The sequence below is a fragment of the Actinia tenebrosa genome, unplaced genomic scaffold (genome assembly GCF_029948245.1).
Source record: "Actinia tenebrosa isolate PJP-AT-01 unplaced genomic scaffold, QUT_ActTen_1.0 PGA_scaffold0__85_contigs__length_37466705, whole genome shotgun sequence".
Classification (NCBI taxonomy): Eukaryota; Metazoa; Cnidaria; class Anthozoa; order Actiniaria; family Actiniidae; genus Actinia; species Actinia tenebrosa.
This window is the reverse complement of record NW_028292569.1, coordinates 12,180,133-12,199,031: the sequence shown is the minus strand read 5'-3', so window position 1 is coordinate 12,199,031 and position 18,899 is coordinate 12,180,133. Positions and strand designations below refer to the sequence as shown.

Genomic DNA, 18,899 nt, shown 5'->3' with positions numbered 1-18,899 from the left:
GCATTTTATAAAAATAATATGTGACTCAAGCAATGACTTCTTATAAAGGAAGTGAAATGAAAATGTAGGAGATTTAGGTTGTACCTAGACAAACAAATAACAAGTTTTAAAAGTGCCTGGCAGGTTATACCTGGAGAAATGCCAAATCTGGCCTAAGTTGATTTGATCTTTCAGAAGACTACCAAGTGTCTCAGGACTCTGTAACCTTTTAGTAAGCCATTCCAAACAAACAAAGCAAAAGAAGATCGAAATTTCAGCCACTGGAAAGAACTATGGAATTTTTCCACTTTTCAAATTACACAATATCTTTTGGCCCCAAGGGTGATTGTATAGAATTTGATACGATTTGTTTGAAGAATGTCCTAGGTCCAGTAAATAAAGTGAGAAGGATGACAATGTGTGAGGAAGTGCCCATAAAAGTGTTACTTATTTTTTACGGCTGCTAAGTTTTGGATGAAAGTCACTATCTGGATATTCAAAAAATAAATGTCACAAAAATATAATAATGCAAATTATTGAATATAAGTTGTTTACCAGCCAGGAGATCCAGATTGGGAATAACAGTGCACAAGGTCTTGAATATATGGACCTGGGGTGTTAGACGGAGGTCCAGTTTCAAGGCTATGAACACAGTTTTTCCCTTAGACTTGCCCCAAGTCGACCTCTCTTGTTTTCTCGGCGTTTTTTTAATTCGAGCGAAGCGAGCGAGCGACGAAGTCGCGAGAGGTCGACTTATCGAACTTGCAGGATATTCAATTGCGTTTCCCGCCATTTCCGAATTTGATACGGGAGTGTCGGCTTTCGGGGGCGGAGCTAAAGAATTGTGGTTTTCATTTATTTGTTTCTTCATGTTATATCCGGAGCAGCAAAACATGGTTTATCAATAATAATGGTTGATGCTATAAATCCAACTAAAACTGTTGAAAGAATAGCGATATCTCCTGCGTCCAAACAAAAAATATGCTTTCTTTGCGCCAGTCAAGTTCCGAACAATGGCTATAGACGGAAATTGTTTAGTCGTCGACGTCTCCAATATAGGAAGCAGAGATCCTCTTCGATTTTAAAGACGTTACTTGGTCTTTCATTAAAGAGACCAAAGGGGCAACAACAACAACAACAGTCTCGATGAAGTTTTTCTCACTGAACCTCATAAAATCTAAGGCGAATGGAGCGATCTCAAATGTCAGGCTTTTTCCCGCTCCTGTTGGTGCAGATATAAAAACTTCTCTGCCTGAAAGATACGCTTCTATACTTTGTTTCTGGTATTCTCTTTTAGTTTCGTATCCTAATTTATTTTTACCGTATGATATGGCCTCAGATATTGATCTCATGTTGTCAGACAGATGTTGTGTACATGTTGTGTACATGTTGACAGATGCCGATGGGAATCATAGAGATAATCTTACTAATCTTACATTGTGATTGACAGCTTGGATTTCGAGCATTGTGATTGGCTATAATTTACCGACTGATTTTTGGGTCGGTAAATTTGGCGGGAAGCAAGGTCGAAAAGTCCGTCGTGCGCCCAGTAAAAAAAACAAAAACAAAGCGGGCGGCGGACTTTGCGAAAGTCTATTTTTCCCTATCCAGTGACCTTAGTACTGTAAATAGCTTATTCTCCCTCTTTTTACTATCGCACTTTTATGGTCTATTGGCCAAATAAAAAAAGAAAATACAGCATTCTCCAGCAGCCAATCAGAACACACCATTTCTTAGCATACCGGGGTGGAAAAAAATAGTTGACCCTCATATTGTTTATTATTAAAGATATAACAAATGAAATTAACATTATATTATATATTAAAAACCAGGGATGAATGATACCGTTACAGGGAACAAGGCACTACTGGTAGTTTTTATTAAACCATATTGACATAATCAGTACTCCTTAGCATTTGAAACATTAGCAAGAAAAATGCTTAACTAAGGGAAAATATTCATTGCTTGTTGATACTACTTTACCTAGTAAAGTTGTTTTGTGTTTTTTCTCTCTTGCAAAATCATTCATAAAATATTGCATCTGCAAATATTTCAAGAAATTTAGAACTAATTAAGAGAGGATTGAGGAACTTCCAAACCCAAAATCTACCAATATTGTACTCTGCAATGCTTATCAATTTAAATTTTAAAAACATTTCCTTTTTTTTTTCTTGTTTTCTAATTCTAGGACACATAATACTTCTTTTTTTATTTGTACAGAATACATTTTTTAGTAATGGTTAGGGTCATGAAGTACACCCCAAGAAAACTCAAACAAAAAAGAAAATGTAATGTCAAAAGACAAAAATATCTGGTTTCTTACATAAAAATGTAGGTGTAAGCCAACCATCTTGAAATCACTGCTATTGATTTAATGTGGTTAAATAAATAAAATATTTAAGCAAAGTTAAACTTAGAAAATTAAGAAATTAGTTGCCTGTTATCGCCAGCGTATGTAAACAATAGCTTATCTCCTCAGTAGTGGTTGGCTGATCTATAAGAAGCAGATGATGTATGTCATGTACATTATGCTAACATATCACTGTTACAAACAGAAGTTGGGTGAGGCTCACTAATTGCTATCCGATTTTGCCAGATTTTGCTAGCTATCCTAAGCTACATAATGCTCTTCATGCTACACATAAACAGTTGAAAACTGGAAACTAATCTAATTAATGTTAATTATTGTTACTCAGAGAGACACATACATGTTGATAAAAAATATAATTATTAAAGTGACATTCGATGACATACATTACATTTTTATATCAATACTATTAGTAACAATGGTTTGAAAAAAAGTTATTTCTGTAAAATACATGATTGTTTAAGATTAAAGCTGTAACAACAAATGAATGTAAGCCTATTTGAAAACCTTTATTGTCTGATTATGTATAAATTAAAACCCTCAAAACCACTTTCAATTCCAGTAATAACAATATAATATGATAAAGTAACTTTCAAGTTAGTTATCAATTAGACTTTTTAGTGTGGTCCACGTTGACCTTAACATTCCAGTAGAACAAGACCTGAGCCAGCATAATACCATTAAGAATAGTAGTCATGGAGTATGTAGCAAGCATGATTGTATCACCTGTCTCTTGCACAGTGGTAAAGATACGAGCAATGGCTCCAATGAAAAGAAGAAAAACCATAATGAATGAAAGTTGACCAGTGTGTCCATGCCTAAAATTAGCTACAATCTGAAGTACCTGCAAAGGAATGGAATAAAAGCTTTACATCTTGATATATAATGCCATTTATGAGCTGTCAGCAAAATATCTATGTTTTACAATCATCTACATGTTTAGTCTAAGGGACCTATAGATATCATCCAGGGCTCCTATTTTGTGCCTTATAATAAACAATATGCGACATCAGCGTGAATGCTACTAATTCAATCTTTGTAGCATGCAGTTTTGTTATCTTAAAGAATAATGCTACCTTATTACTTTGAATTTTCGCGACACCTTAATTTCGCAAATTAAAAAAATATCGCGAAATTAAAGCGACGTGAAAACTAGGTGTTGCAAACATAACATGACGCGAAAATTAAGTGCCTCACAATATGTCAATAATCAAGAAAGAATACATTTATTACCACTGAAACGTTTGCAAAATCATATTTCTAACTATTCTGGGGCAATGTCTCGGTCCTACTTATCACTACTGCTTTCTGTGTTCATGTCTTGAAAGGATCGGAGAAAGCGGGAATCAAGGGTGTAGTAACTTGGATATCGTGGTCAATCAGTGACTCAATAATTCATGTACAAGCGTGAATTACTTGTGGACATTGTGAGAACTTCTTTGTTGTTAATGTTGTCATATAGACCTGCCGCTGCATCTTTTTTTAGTTTTGACGATATTGTAGATGAAGTCGTTCTATTTGATTCAAGGATAAGCTAAATGAAATAGTGCCTTACTTAAAAACGGGAAATTAAAGTGATTCAAAATACAAAAATTTCCCAAAATTGCGAAATTTAAGTGTCACGAAAAACGCACACCGTAAAATCATGAAATAAACGTGTCGCGAAAATTTCATGTAATAAGGTAGTAAACTGCAATGCACCGTATGTACAATGATTTGGTTTTTTTTTTGCAAGAGCTTTTCAAGTTGCCTTGTATCACATACATCTTTTAATTTTCTAACACCATATTGTGTAAAATAAAGTGAAGTTGAAGCTTCCAGTTGGAGAACTAAAAAGTCGCAATAGTCCCTTTCAAAGTTCCCTGCCCCATCTTGAAAGGTAGCCATGCTTTTGCATCGAAGCGAGATGAACGGTGAGCTTGCAATGACAGAGACCTTTTTTAACACCTTGGATAATTATTCCCATGTCTCTATCATTGCAAGCTCACCGTTCGTCTTGTTTCAATGCAAAGGCATGGCTACATTTCAAGATGGCGCAGGGAACTGTGAAGGGGACTATTGTCTAAAAAATTCAACCTACTTGATGAAGAATGAAAGAAAGGAAACTTTAATAGTATCACTGGACTCACTTTTTCATGATGCCAACATTACTATTATTATTGCTGAAGTGTGACCTGCAAAGTATGATGTCTCATTGCTGGCAAGCATTTCAATGAATGTCAATCAAAGAACTGCAATAAAAAACAATATCTTGAGGGAGATCTTTAGACTTTATTAAATATTTTAATCCTAATTATCTAAAATCTTTAATTCAATCTAAAATCTCCCTCAAGGTATTGTTTTCTTATTCATCAGTTCTTTAATTAACAGTCGTTGAAATGCTAGCCAGCAAGCATGACATCAATCTTCATAGGTAGCACTAGTAGTATAGGGAATGGGGGTTCCAGCGCAATCTCAACACGGGCAAGACCCGTGTCAAAAATCCACCTACGGACAATCCCCACTCCAAGTGTGGTTGGGGGCAACAGCGCAAATATGTTAGTCTATATATGGAGTGCGAAGAATGTAAAGAGTTTGTTTATGATTTCTGTGTAAAGTGCTTGAAACCCAAGTTTGTACCTACTAAACCAAATAAGTATATTTGTTGTGGTAAGAAAATGCAAATAGAAGACGACACGTCAGCACAGTGTTACGAGTGCGGTAAAAATATTCGTAATGCCGTGCCTTGTGCTACCAGGGAACAATATTATTCCAACGGAGGTCGTAAGAAGACGCCATACAAAAGAATAAAATACTTCAGAGACTGGATGAGTCACATTCAAGGTCAACGGCCGGTATATTTAGACGACGAAGTAATGGAAAGAATTATAAACCACTTAGAAGAGCCAACGCCACAAAGCCTACGGAAAACGCTGAAAAAATTAAAGCTAGGGAAATATTACAAAGCTATTCCCTATCTTTTGTCTGAAATTACCGGTAACTCTATTCCTGAGGTTTCTGATATGACAAAAGCCGAGTGGATGTTTTGTCGGCTGGATAAGGATATTCCTTATTACCCTGACGTAATCTACGAAATATTTCACGAAATCGACCCCAACCACCCCCTCTTAGGATGGATTCCAAGAAGATAGTGAATCTTATGGCATAAGATGAGAAATTACGCGTAATAATTCGCCAAATAAGGTCATGCAAATAATTTATATTACGCGTAATAATTCGCTAAATAATTTATATTACGCGTAATAATTTACTAAATAAGGTCATGCCGTGTATTATGGTATAAATCTTATGCCATAAGATTACGCGTAATTTCCAGACTGTCGTTCGATATGTAAACGAAATCCTGTCACGCTCTTTTCAAAGCAGATGTTTACTGAGCAAGCTTTCTTTGAAGCTCTTCTTTCGCTTCTTGGTAGATCTTTTTGCGAGATTCCTCGGAAAGATCTTTCACGATGGTTTTTTTATTCCTTATGTCCGACTTTAGTTTCTCGTATTTGTCTTCTTCAGCTAAGATAAGCGAGAATTCTGCGTTGTCTATCTTTCTGTCACGCAAAGCCTTTGAGACAAGGTCAATGATCGTATTTACTTTAGCCCTTGACAGAGCTATTGTCGTGTCATGCTTGGATATTTTGCTTGACAACTGTTTCATAACGCCTGTTGTAACAGCCGAAATAATACCGCAGACGGCGCCGACGCTAGCCAAAGGAACTCCAACGATTATTCCCGGTCCAGTAAGCGAAGTAGCAACGCCAGAGCCTGTTAACGCCACGGACATGGAGCCGGAAGTTATCGCGATTTTATGTAATATGCTTCGGGCTCTAGCATACTTTTTCCTGACCTCCTCATAGTGCTTCGTTTGACCCTCTAAGTAAGCGAGGATTAGATTTGCCTTATTCAAGCGGAAGTTCTCGGCATTCAATTCATTGGGTTTTGTAGGTAAATCAGGATAGAGTGGAGGCGCTGATGGTATAACATCCATTATATATACTAATGTACGACGCTTTTGGGAATGATATACAGGAGCAGCCACATCACGACAATAGGGATTACTGGAATTGGAGGGCCTTCAGGAAGATGTTTCCGCACGCGGATGCTAGTAAGTTCGAAAGAAGGCCCGATGGTATTTACTATAACGGCTCCAGAATGTACAGTAATGAGGATTTGAAACCTACGCTGGTTAATCAGATAGACGATCAACTGAAGAATTCTGGTTATGTTGAACATAAGCCTAAGCCAACATATGTTGAACATAAGCCCGTGCAAGGTTGGTCAAAGGAATTATTGCTGGGTACCAGTACTTATCCGATACCCGCAGTTTCATTTGATAAACACCCAAGCTTGGACCTAACGCTGAACATGCGGATCTCTAACAAGCATTCCTTTCCGTTAAAGGTGCGAGATATCTTCAAAAACGTACCCATTGTTCATACCACCGCTAAGGAATCTCATGAATGGTTAAGTGGTCCTAACATGCGTTATTGGCCGCAGCAACTAAACTTTGCGGTTTGGTGTGCCACTAGCGGCTGTGGTGTGAGTGCGAACTTGATGAAGAATTCAATATTTATGTTTCATTTTCACTTCACGGTTAGGAGAATACTACATGAGATGGGCGTTACTGCATTGCCGGGAGATGCTGCGTTTTATCCTAGAGATAACAAATACGACGTTCCAGCCTATAACAGGCTTTGTAAGGAGTTCGGTGTTGTAGGGAAGGATTTTAGATGCACTACCGGTGCTAACAATGGTTTGGGACATATTTGGGCTTATTGGGGGATTGGTGGACACGAGCTAAGTGATAAGGAAGTTCATGCGTTGAATCTACGATGGAACACTGGGTATCACAAAGAAACTCACGACAGTAGCACCTTCTTTGAACCAAACGCTAAGACCACTAAGGAAGTCAGAGACGGACCTCTGTTCAAAGACGAGGGTGGTAAGTATGCAGGGGCTAATCCACTGATTATCAAAATTACCAACGACGAGCAAACGAAGCAATATCTTAATTTCATACCCCCAGAAGGTAAAGGACTAACCAAAGCCGGCCTTGCCCGTTTAAACCGCAGCATAGAAGCTTACGTGTATTCCATCCTTGGAGCTCAGGTAAACACCCGATCCAGCATAATCGGAAATACGGGCGCCGCAGAAGAAACGCGAGCCGAAGCTTTGATTCTATTTGAAAGTTCGATCTTGGAGGGCGACATTAGCAAGGGCGTACAGCGTTACCAACTAGCCATACAAAATTCTAAGGCGAGGTTGGACTATGCAGTAGCCCCGGGTTGTTGGTTAATGCCTAGTAATTTATCTATAAATACTGGTTCTGTAGTAGGATACAACAACAAACTGCAGCGAGCTACTAAGGATATGAAGTTTGGGGCGAATGACGTGAACTCTGACACTCTTAGGAACATTCCTCACTTCGTGGAGAAGCCAAAAAAGGAACACGCAGAAAAACCCGAACCAAAGAAGAAGCCCCAAAAGAAGGTCCTGCCTACGATACCCGAGGAATATGACCATAACTTACTAAAGGCCGGCGTAGCAGCTGCAAGCGTTGGTCTAAGCTATTATATATGGCGATGAACAACCCCTACGTAACTGGAGTAGATTGTGTTTATACGACTTACACAGGCGAGAAAAAATACACCCAGGCATCTTGGGTTGATGTCACGGGCATGTCCGTGAATTTGAATTACTCAGGAAAGAAATTGATATTATGCAGCATTTCTTTGGGGGCCGTTAGCAGTGCGAATGTAGGATTTCGTTTCTGTGACGACAATGGAGTATTGCAACCCATGCGCGCGAAGACGAACAACAGAGAGCCCACGCATTTCTCAGTAGAGCCGCCAACGAATAGCGCCGAGAATCTTTCCGTTTGGACTTTCCACATGGTTGCTGATTGCCACGGAAAGGTAAAGCTGCAGATAAGAGTAGATGACACCGGGAGTGTTTGCATAAATAGCATAGAAAATCAAAGGAATACTGTCTATAACCACATGACCATCAGCACTTTGACGGTAATGAGCCTCTAGAAGGGAACTTGTTCCCTGTAATATATGAATCCATACGTGAGGGAAACGCGTTATACCCACCGCTTAGATGAAGAGGGATATGACAACGGCGCCTGGCATGACGTTGGACTGTGGGTTGAAGTTGGGGGCACTGCATTGGTCATTTGCACTATTAGCATTAATGCAAATACGCATGCGAATGTGGGGTTTAGGCTTATCGATGAGAATAATAAGCCCCTGCTTCCTTATCGAACTTCAACGAACACCAGGAAAGTTACCCATTTTTCGATGGAGCCCTACACTAGGTCCACTGAAGACCTAACGCCAGTGACTTTTCATATGCTAGCCAATTGTAAATATGCTAAGTTGCAAGTCACTTCTGATGACGGCAAGTTTGGGATAAATCGCATAGGTCGCAGGCCCGCTAATGCAGCCTGGAGTCATAAGCCCATTTCTACCATGAGTGTGTTGCCGTTGGTTCCAAATTACCAGGGCGGTGCTAATACCGTCTTTCATTATCCTCAAAGCAGGACACCGTCCGATGAGAAGATCAAGCCTTCATCTTCTTCAGGAGGACCACCCCAATAGCTACGACTAATATCCAGATGTTATTCCCTACAAACTTCAACAGTTCGCCGCCGGCCCTAAGTGCCAAGGAAACAACTGAACCCAGCAGCCCAGGAAGACCGGCTGCCATCTTTTTTCCCAAGTCCGTTAGTCCATTGCCTAATTTCTTTACGCCCGCGCCTGTAGCCTTAAGCGCGGATAGGATAACTCCTACTACGCTTGAAATAGCGACCGCAAATGCCAGCGGAATGCCATACTTCAAAAGGGCTCTTTTTACCTTTTCCTTGGTGGTAAGCCCCAATTCTCTTTCCAGGTTGTCCTTTTGCGCTTGTAATTCCGCGACTCTTTCCTGAAGGGCTTCTAATTCCCTTTGTGCTGCCTCCCTTTCCTCTTCGGGACGAGTTTGGTCATTAATTATTTCCTGCTGCCGCTCTATTTGCCCCTCCAGGTCTTCGATGGCCTGATCTCTTTGCCGGATTTGCTCCTCTTTAGTGTTGATTTCGGTAATCAACTGCCGCCGTTCCTCCAAAGAACCAGCTATGGTGGTTCGTAAGTTCTTAGCTTCCTCCTTGCTTATATCCAGGTCTTGCAGGGCGAGATTGAATGCCCTTTGGACGCTGTCTTTTTCGCGAAGAGAAATGTCTCTTTGTTCTCTAAGTTCTAATATGCGTTGATTCTTGTCGTCAAGTTCTCTCTTTTGAGCATCAAGGAGTAGTCGGTTTTGCCGCATGTAATCTGCTTCCCTTTCCTCCATCGCTTGCTTTAGCTCTTCTACTTCCCTTATCGCCTCAAGACCTTTTTGTTGCCGCTGCATTAGGGTCTTGAACTTTTCAAAGGCTTCGCTGGTGTTTTCATCGTTTTCTCTTAGTCTTTCCACCAAATTAGGTCTTCCTAATGCGTCTTTGATTTCTTTTGGGAGATTACTGGTGAGCCTGTCGGAGTCTCTCCTTTGGTAGAGATTATACCACTTATCCCTTCCTTTATACTGGATTTGAATTTGCCCCTTATCTCCGGTTTGGAAATTAAGGCGGGTCAAGTCCACATTTGGAAATTTCTCCCTTACGTCGTCTAAAAGCCCCCTTAGCATTTCAGTTTTTAGGTCCGTGGAATCCAAGTTTTGCAATTCTAAATATTCTGGAATAGATCTCCCTGGGTTCCTTGATTGCCACTTATCCTCTAAGGAACGCCAGGCCTCGCGGGCCCTACTTCCGAACCTATTTCGAAGCCTATCCCAAATATACTCGCGGGACACGTTGTCATTTGGGATTAACGTATCGTATTCTTCGTCGTTAATATCGACTTGGCCTTCTTCGGTGGTGGGGTCAAAATCCGTTCCTTCTACTTCCATTATATATGATAAGCTCAAAGTTAAACCCCAACATATTACCTAAGCAGGTTGGCGGACTGAAAGCAGAACGCACCTTTCACCGGGTCACCTTTACCCCCAGCAGCGCTAAGCCAGGGGAAACCCTGTACGTAGGCGTGCCCCGCCTAACGGATAACCTAGTGTTGGTTCCTGGCACCCTGGCGCTAAGGTTTGACCTAGCAATACAACCAAACACTGCGGACGTGCGTTACGTCGTCAATAATGCAGGTAGAAACCTTGTTTCCAAAATACGCGTAAAGTTCGCCGGGGAATCCTTGCTGGACTTAAACAGGTATGATTTGTATACCACGTACAAAGACTTATGGTTGACTGCATTTGACCGCGCGCAAAGGATAGAGCAGGGAATCGCCAGTGATGCCATACGCAAGGTAAGAAGCGCAACCTCTGGCGCCTCAGGAGAAGACGAAATAAAGACGGCTTATGGTACTAAGCATGTAGTTCCATTAGATTTCGAAGTTATCACGAACCACGGTGCATACTACCCAAGGCAGCTAAGCGAGCTGCAGTTCGAAGTAACCCTAGCAGACACTACGAACATCCTACAGGGAAAGGACGTAAGTTCCTCAGCCGTCCACCCATACTCCGTTACTAACTTAGAGCTGCAGTACGAAACGGTATACAGCGAAGACTTAGCACGTAGCGCCGGTATGGAATACAGCTCCGGGAAGGCTTTCCTTTACGATCACGTCGTGATGTACAAGACGTTCAGCTTTACAAATAACGTCGAAGAGGTCATCAACCAAAGCATTAACCTTCCCAGGCGCAGCCTTACAGGGATAATGTTGCTGTTCGCAAAGACATACACGGCAGGAGTGCGTGACTCTGAGGCGTTCTTTAATCCTAACATCACTAACGTAGGCGTTAGCATTAACGGAGTGCCTAATAAGGTTTACTCACAAGGGATAAAGCCCGCGGATATGTACCGGGAAGTCGCACGTAAGTTTGGCGACCAAATTAGCCCCGAGGAATTCTTTAAGGATAAGTATGCGCTGTGGATCGACATGCGCACGACGAACGACGAAGACCTACATGGACAGGGATTGCGGCTGGTAAATACCCAGGACGGTATTACGTTGGAGATCAAGCGCACCAAAGACGCCAGCGACACTACTAAGATCAACGCATATATCTTCGTAGTCTCAGACGCGCAACTGAGTGTAGAAATGAATCAGCTAAAAAGCGTTGCCTACTAGACTCGAGTTCCTTGAGCCAAGGATAAAGAATATTCCTTACATATATAATGCTTCGCGTATTTGAAAACAACGAAACTAAACTGCAATGCCTAGTGCAAGGCGACCAATTGTATTTCAAAGCAAAGGAGGTGGCTGCGGCGTTAGATTATGAGAACACCAAGAAGGCCATCAGGGATCATGTCTCTGAAAAGTACCAGAAAAGATGGGTTGACATGCAAGGGGTCCCAAACCGTTCCCCTTCTACTATCCACCCACAATCCGTGTTCATTTCGGAACCTGGGCTGTATGAGTTGATATTTAGCTCCAAGCTACCTAAAGCAGTGGAGCTGCGTAGCTGGGTCTTCGAGGAAGTCCTACCTGCGCTTAGAAAGAATGGTAACTACGAGCTGGAGAAGCGCTTCAATAGCCCAAATAAGATGAAGTTTAAAATAGAGACCGAGTCTGACCTACATAATCGGGTCGTATACAACGTTCGCAGGTTCTACCCATATGCAATCATAGTCCCTGGCTTAGGAGAACTGCAAGACACCTCAAATAAGCGCATTAAATGCTGGCAGAAGGGCTACCAGGCAGGGCAACCCGACCTGTTGATTCTCAACAGTCATAAAAAATATAATGGGCTGTGCATCGAACTGAAAACACCTAAAGGCAACGGAGTCCTGTCCGACAAACAAAAGGTGATGTTAGAAAGATTCGAAGAGAATGGTTACCTGACCATCGTAAGCAATGATTACGATATGCTGACCAGGGAAATAGCCGAGTACATGGCCGACGTACGTACCCCTTGTCCTTGGTGCGTAAAGGCCTTCAAAGGCCCCAACACCTTAAGCACGCACCTTAAGATATTCCATAGGTATAATGATTCTTAAACAAACATACTGGCGAGATCTGCTGCAAGGCGTTTCATACCGAATAAAAAATTACGTCGCATTCGAAGACATCGACCGTTTGAGGTTGGTCTTAGAACGCGACGGTCAGGAATACAGCCTTTGGGCGCCTGACTGCGTGAGATACATACTGCAGGGTGAAGAATATACACACCTACGCAGCCATGGTAAGGTGAACGGCCGATGGAAGTTTGACATCGAACGTCGAGCGGAGGATAATCCGTTGTGCGACTAATCCTCTTCATGGGCGGATAAGTAGTCATCTGCTGTGTCTGCCCTCATTTTTTCCGCCATTTCATACGCTGATAAGGTAATAGTCACGCCTCCTAGGAACGCTGCGATGTAAGGTAACATTATACCTTAAGTAGATTCCACTCTTTTCTTACCAACAGATAATGATCTAAGGGCTTAGGGCCATCGTAAAGGCAGCACCAAATATGTTGGCCGCTACGTATACAGCCACATCGGTCGCAGATGCCATCCCAATGTTCTCGGTTCTCCCATTTTACACCCTCATAGTCGTCGAAGCATACGAAGTCTTCGTCGATCTCCTTCTTACGTCGCGTGAGCACCCGGCCGGTTTCAAGGGGGCAACATCGCTCTGCTAAATCGCCGTGGGTCTCGCAGACCACATCTGTGAGGTCATAGCGACGGCAGCGGTACTTATGCCAGTTTTCTTCGAAGAGGGGTTCATCGCATCGGTGGCAATGGCCTTTAAGGCAGACTCTATGCTCGCGGTGATATCGTAGGGTCTGTACAGTGGACAATTCCTTACCGCAGTCACCGCAAACAGTGCTGATGGTCTTTTGACAGACTTTCTTGGAAAGGTGGTATTGTAATCGTTGCTTGGAGCTGAAAGTTCTATCACATTGCATGCACTTCATTATATAGGTCTTATTTTTTATTGTTAAATTGTTAAATGCTGCAAAGAGGGTTTTAGGATAGGGTCTATTATTTCTTGTTATTTTGTTAAGCCCCCATTAAAAGATGAGGTATCATTCTTTCTCATTGTTGAAACCAGCAAAAAGATAATCATGTTAACCATTCTTCGATTACGATGATTTAACAAAATAACAATAAAAAATAGGTCCTTACTTGAGACCTCTTTGCAGCATTTAACAATTTAACAATAAAAAGAAAGACCTATGCTAATTCCCCTTGCCGGGGCTTAGTAAGATCTTCTTTGCGACCTCTTACTCTTCTCGAGCGTCGTCTAAAGTCCTTTGTGCTTTAGTATCCGCGGGACACCAATGTCCAACGAAGTCTTCTTCAGAGAATACCTTATTACAGTGACAGCAGGTGTATTTTTTACACGGTTTGGGTATCGGTGTTTTGGGAGGGATTATGCAGTCAGCAGGTAGTTCGCACGTAATGCAGTCCATATATCTATGGGGGATATCGAATGAAGTCCTTAATGGACTCCTTAGCCCAGCCCGCCATTGTCAAAAGCGCGCCAAACCGTTCTGCACGCTTCAGACCACACATTTCATCGTACAATTCCTGTACGCGCTCTTTTAACCGGTCTATCTCTTCCCTTTGCATTTCTATGGTGTCTCTTTTATCCTTTGCGTCGGCGATGATCTTTTGCACTGCTTCCACTGGTTCCATCTATATATGAACCCAGATCACATGCCTTGTAACGCTCTGATAGTAGGACCCACCGGCTGCGGAAAGACCCAGTTCATCGTGGAGCAGCTATTAGGATCCTTTAGATACCGCTTTGACTACATCGTGCTATTATGCCCCACCTACGTGAACAACCGCACCTGGGAAGGCATAGGAGTGAAAGATGATGACTTCTTCGTAGACATCTTAGACCCTAACGAGTTATCCAGCCATTTGAAGTTCTGGCATAAGCAATTCCCTAAAGATACGCAGACTTTACTCATACTGGATGACATTGCCTGTGGGGACGACGTAAAAAAGCGCACCTCCGAATTAGTGAAGCTCGCCTTCAGCGGCAGACATGACAATATCAGCGTTTGGTTGCTTTCCCAGCAGCTTACCAGTGTCTCTAAACCCTTCAGGGAAAACATAGGCTCCCTGGTCGTATTTTATACTCCAAGTAAGTCTGACCTGGAAACCATCTTAAGCGACTACGGTGGTGAGATAAGCAAGGAACAGTTGCATGAATACATGCGGCATTTAAAAACGCATCAACATTCCAAGATGATCTTCTCTTTGAGGTTTCCGTATGACGTTTACATATATGGAGATTGAGCAGCTGATAGATGAAGTCCCCACACAGTTAGACGAAAGTAACCTTAAGGAACAACTTAACATCCTTGTTTCCTCGGGGAAGTGTAAGGAAATGATAGGCAAGGAACTTACCCATGAGCAGGTTAATAAGCTGTCGGAAGAGGAAGTCAAGAAGTTCCATAAGAGGTATGAGGCTGCCCTTGCAAGTAAGACCACGGACGCCGTAGCATACTCAGCCATTAAGTTCGCGACTAAATTGCTTGGACTTGCGCTGCCCATAGACGACGTGGAGCAACTACAGAAGGACATAAGAGATGACTATGTCATATCCCAAGAACTTAAGATAACCTGTGGGTGGTTGTCTTTGAAGTGCGGTAAGTTAATGGCAGTCGCCTCTGCGGCTTTGCACGTAGCTCAGCATGTCGACTTGAAGGAGGTACTAGGTTCCTTCGGAACATCTTGGAAGGACTTCAAGAAGGACAGAGAAGTCGAAAAGGTCTTCCAGGCGGCACTTGCTGAGGTACCTGATCAAGTCGCCTCAAGTACCTAGTCAAGTACTTAGTCAAGTCGTTGTCAAGTCACCTCAAGTACTTAGTCAAGTCGTTGTCAAGTCACCTCAAGTACTTAGTCAAGTCGTCCTTAAGTCATTCTCAAGTACTTAGTCAAGTCGTTTGTCAAGTCATTGCCAAGTCATTGTCAAGTCGTCATCAAGTTACTTGTCAAGTCCTTCAAGTCCCTTAATATAAGATGAGTGACACCGAAGAACAACCACCCGTAGAAGATACCAAGATTACCAAGGCTAAATCTCCAGGCAGAGTCGCTGCCGGAAAGAAGCTCGCGGAGATGAATAGGAAGAACAAAGCCAAAAAAGAAGAAAAGGTGGAGGAAGAGGAATCCTTTATTAATCCTGGGTACGTCATCGGCGCGTTAGGAGTTGCTATAGCAGCAGGCAGCCTTTACTTACAATGGCGGGCTACGAAGCCAAAAGTAAAGTGGGAGGCCCGCAACATATCACGCACCTGTAGAGACGAAAAAGAGTAAGATCCCTGAAATGGAATAACCTTCTCGCTTTGTAATATAATGTCGACCGCGTTGTTGAAAACTGTTGAAGAAGCAGCTATCATTACTTCTATTGTTGCGGGTATTGGTTGGGTAGGTAAGAAAGTGCTCAAAGAAGACTTTACTGAAGACCCAAGCAAGAGCTTCGCTAACTTTGCTAAGATGACCGCTGCCGTAGGCGGGGCTATCATGGTAAAGGATTACCTACGGAAGGAAAAGTACCTGCCTAACATATAATGGTTAGCTTAGTCGCAGGTGGAGTCATTGCAGCTTTAGCATTTACAGGAGCTAATTATGGTGGTAGATATCTGGATAAATTAGTTAGCGGTGATAGAAACGCAGAATCTAACGCCGAAAGGAAAAGACACGACTTAGCGCTGGAGAAATATCAAAGGGACGTGGCGGCTTGGAATAAGAAGAGACAAGCCTACCGGGATTGGTTGGACAAGAACTACCAAGACAAGATGCAGGCGGATAAGAACTTCGAAAACACAGACTACGCCTTTAAACTTTATGCGCAGGCGCACCCCGACTTTAGGCTGAAAAGGCCTCAGTTCGAGAATTACTACCAGCCTTCTAAGAAACAAAAAGATAGTGAGTTGGTCTTCGTAGGAGTCGCAGGGCTGGCGGGAGGCGTGGCTTTGGCGTATCTAATATAATGATCGTCTTTTTGGAAAGCGACAAGAATAACTTTACTACTTATCTGAATCCTCCCATCCGCGCGGAAAGGGTTCGGCTGGTTAGTTGCTCTTTGTACAATTCTTGGTATAATTTAATTAATGGCTTTGTCATCGGAACTTCCGGCACCAAACCAAAAATACCAGATTCCCATTACACCCCCATAACACTGGCTAAGGAGCTAGCGAAGCATGGATACACTCTTACCACAGGATTACCCCATGAAATGACATTTAAGAAAAATAATGGGAGCGCTAATTTAAAGGACAGTTCATTGGTAGAACTCCTGGGTCTTACTAGTACCACGATAAATAGCGGCAGTACATATGATGTGAAATGGAAAGTCGCATCCTCTTACGAAGTCCATTGCGATTTAGTCCATAGTTACGACAATGGAGAAAAGTCTTCTCTTATGTCCAAGTTTCTGCCCCAAGGTAATCCATTTGACCCAGTAGAATACACTCCCATTTCTTTGAGCTATGACTTGTCTAATTTGGTAGAAAGCATAAACATCACCATTAAAGTGGACGGAGAGACGGTGGATTTTAACGGACGTAAGATCAATCTTGTTTTGGAATTCATATAATGGGTCGCGTAGAGGACAAACTTAAGAGGATTTACTATGGGCCTGAGGGCTATTGGAGAGGAGCGTCAGCTATCAAGAAACTCGCGACCGCGGCCAGGGTATCAGATGAAACGGCTAAGAACTGGTTGAAAAAACAAACCCTCTGGCAGGTTTATCTTCCCGTGCCTAAGTACATTCCCAGGCCCAGCTTCACCGTAAATGTCCCCAACGAGGTTCATCAGGCAGATTTGCTCTTCTTACCACATGACAAGGTGAGAAAGAAGACCTATAGGTACGCTTTGACCGTAGTTGATATCGCAAGCAGATACAAAGACGCTGAACCCATAACCAGCAAGGATTCTGGGGAAGTCGCAGAAGCCCTAGGTAGGATTTATAAGCGCGTCTTGAAATGGCCTAAGCTGCTGCAAGTGGATGCGGGGACGGAGTTCATGGGCGTGGTTACTAAGACCCTGAAAGACCACAGCACTAAGATTAGGAGAGCCGAAGCTGAGTACCACAGGGGTCAGAGCATTGTCGAAAGATTCAATAAAACCTTGGCTGAGCGCCTCTTTGGGTACCAGTATTGGAAAGAGCTGGAAGATCCCTCCAAACGCAACAGGGAATGGACTCAGAGGCTCCCCCAGGTCGTCGCGGCTTTTGAACAACGAGGCGGCCAGGGCTACGGGAATAAAACCCAAGGATGCCATAAAAAAGAAAACACGTGGAACACAAGTCCTTCGTCAGAAGTTCGAGGGCGGTCTTCCCCCAGGAGAAGAGATTAGGTAATGTCGCGGTACGATATCTCTACGGACCGGGTGAATTAGAAGGAGGATCCAAAAGAGCTACGGATCCTAATTGGTCTTTGGAAACTTATCAGATCCGAAGTGCGATAGCTAAGAAGGGTCAGCCCATCTGTATTATCTTCATGATGGTCCCACGCGTGGGTTCGTCAAAGAAGAACTGCTTATCGTGTGATGTCCGAATGCTATCGTATGCACTCCGTCATCACACATCCATCGCTTACCGTCAAATGCAGACAGTGACACCTTCTCCTGCGTGACGTTATGTATCTGATGACCATAGCTGCGCAGGCTGTTCATCTTATGCCGCTGTTCCTTGCGTGTTCGTAATACGTTGAGGTAGGACTCGTGCGTAATGTCCTTCTTAACCACATACTTTTTTACGCCTTTAGCTTTCTTTTCTACGCCGTCTAACTTTAGCACGCTGTACATCTTTGGTTTCAGACCCACGTATTCCACGATGGGTTTTCCTAACATTTCGTCTTTCATCTTCCCAATTACCTTCTTATTCTTCGCAGAGTAAAGGAAGTGCTCCTTCGGGTAACCGCTTGGTGTCGTACTCGTCTATGTCGGGGAGGCAGTCTTGTAAACGTCTTCCGTTTGCACTTCTAGAAGAGGGAGTCGGTGTGTCTGGTACAGGAGGCGAACAGCGGGTGCTCCGTACTTTGGTTAAGCTTATCGTAGTATAGTAGAACTCGTACATAAGCAGCTTCGATAAGATCCAGCCAACGTAAAGCTGTGTAAAAGGGCTCTGGTTTAGTAGAGGTTGCCTTTCATGTGAACAGTAGAGTTCAGCATTCTCTAAGGTTCTAAACGAAGCCTGGCTTCGGTGACACGATGCTTCTGCTTCTCTTGGTGCTGACTATTTGTAGGCTTACGCGCTTGCGGAGTTCTCCATTGTCTTTCCGAACACGCTGTTGTTCATCAGTTTGAGAGGTTGTTTTCTCGAAGGCATTGTCGATTGCGGTACGCTTGCGTGTTAAGTCAAGGTAGGGGCGCATCCAGGGTTACTTGCGTGAATTTAGGACCTGGGATCTCTCTACGCGCATTCGGTCCACGTAGAACTGGCGGTGCGGCTAATGTACAACATACTTCTTCTTATCCATTCAGGTAATAGTTCTAGTTTCCTGTACGGTTTGTAACCAGGACATTTGCTTTTGCAGCGGAATTCTTAGATGCCTAAAGATCTCTATCGCTTGTGGTGCTAAGGGG

The 18,899-nt window shown here is 42.8% G+C and overlaps 1 protein-coding gene across 2 annotated transcripts; it reads right to left on the bottom strand.

Moving 5' to 3' along the window:
* Positions 1-1,736: 1,736 nt before the first annotated feature.
* Positions 1,737-6,326, bottom strand: LOC148913526 (uncharacterized). 2 transcript variants are annotated; one of them, XR_016119956.1, is made up of 2 exons: positions 4,477-4,562; positions 1,737-3,191 (listed from the first exon to the last, which is right to left on the bottom strand). XR_016119956.1 is itself a non-coding variant. In XM_089031120.1 (2 exons), the coding sequence occupies exon 1, from the start codon at positions 6,324-6,326 to the stop codon at positions 5,718-5,720; it is 609 nt and encodes a 202-aa protein (XP_088887246.1). In that variant the 3' UTR covers positions 1,737-3,191; positions 5,322-5,717. The 2 variants fall into 2 exon arrangements, 1 of the variants encoding a protein (XP_088887246.1); XM_089031120.1 differs by lacking the exon at positions 4,477-4,562 and adding an exon at positions 5,322-6,326.
* Between the last annotated feature and the right edge of the window lie 12,573 nt (positions 6,327-18,899).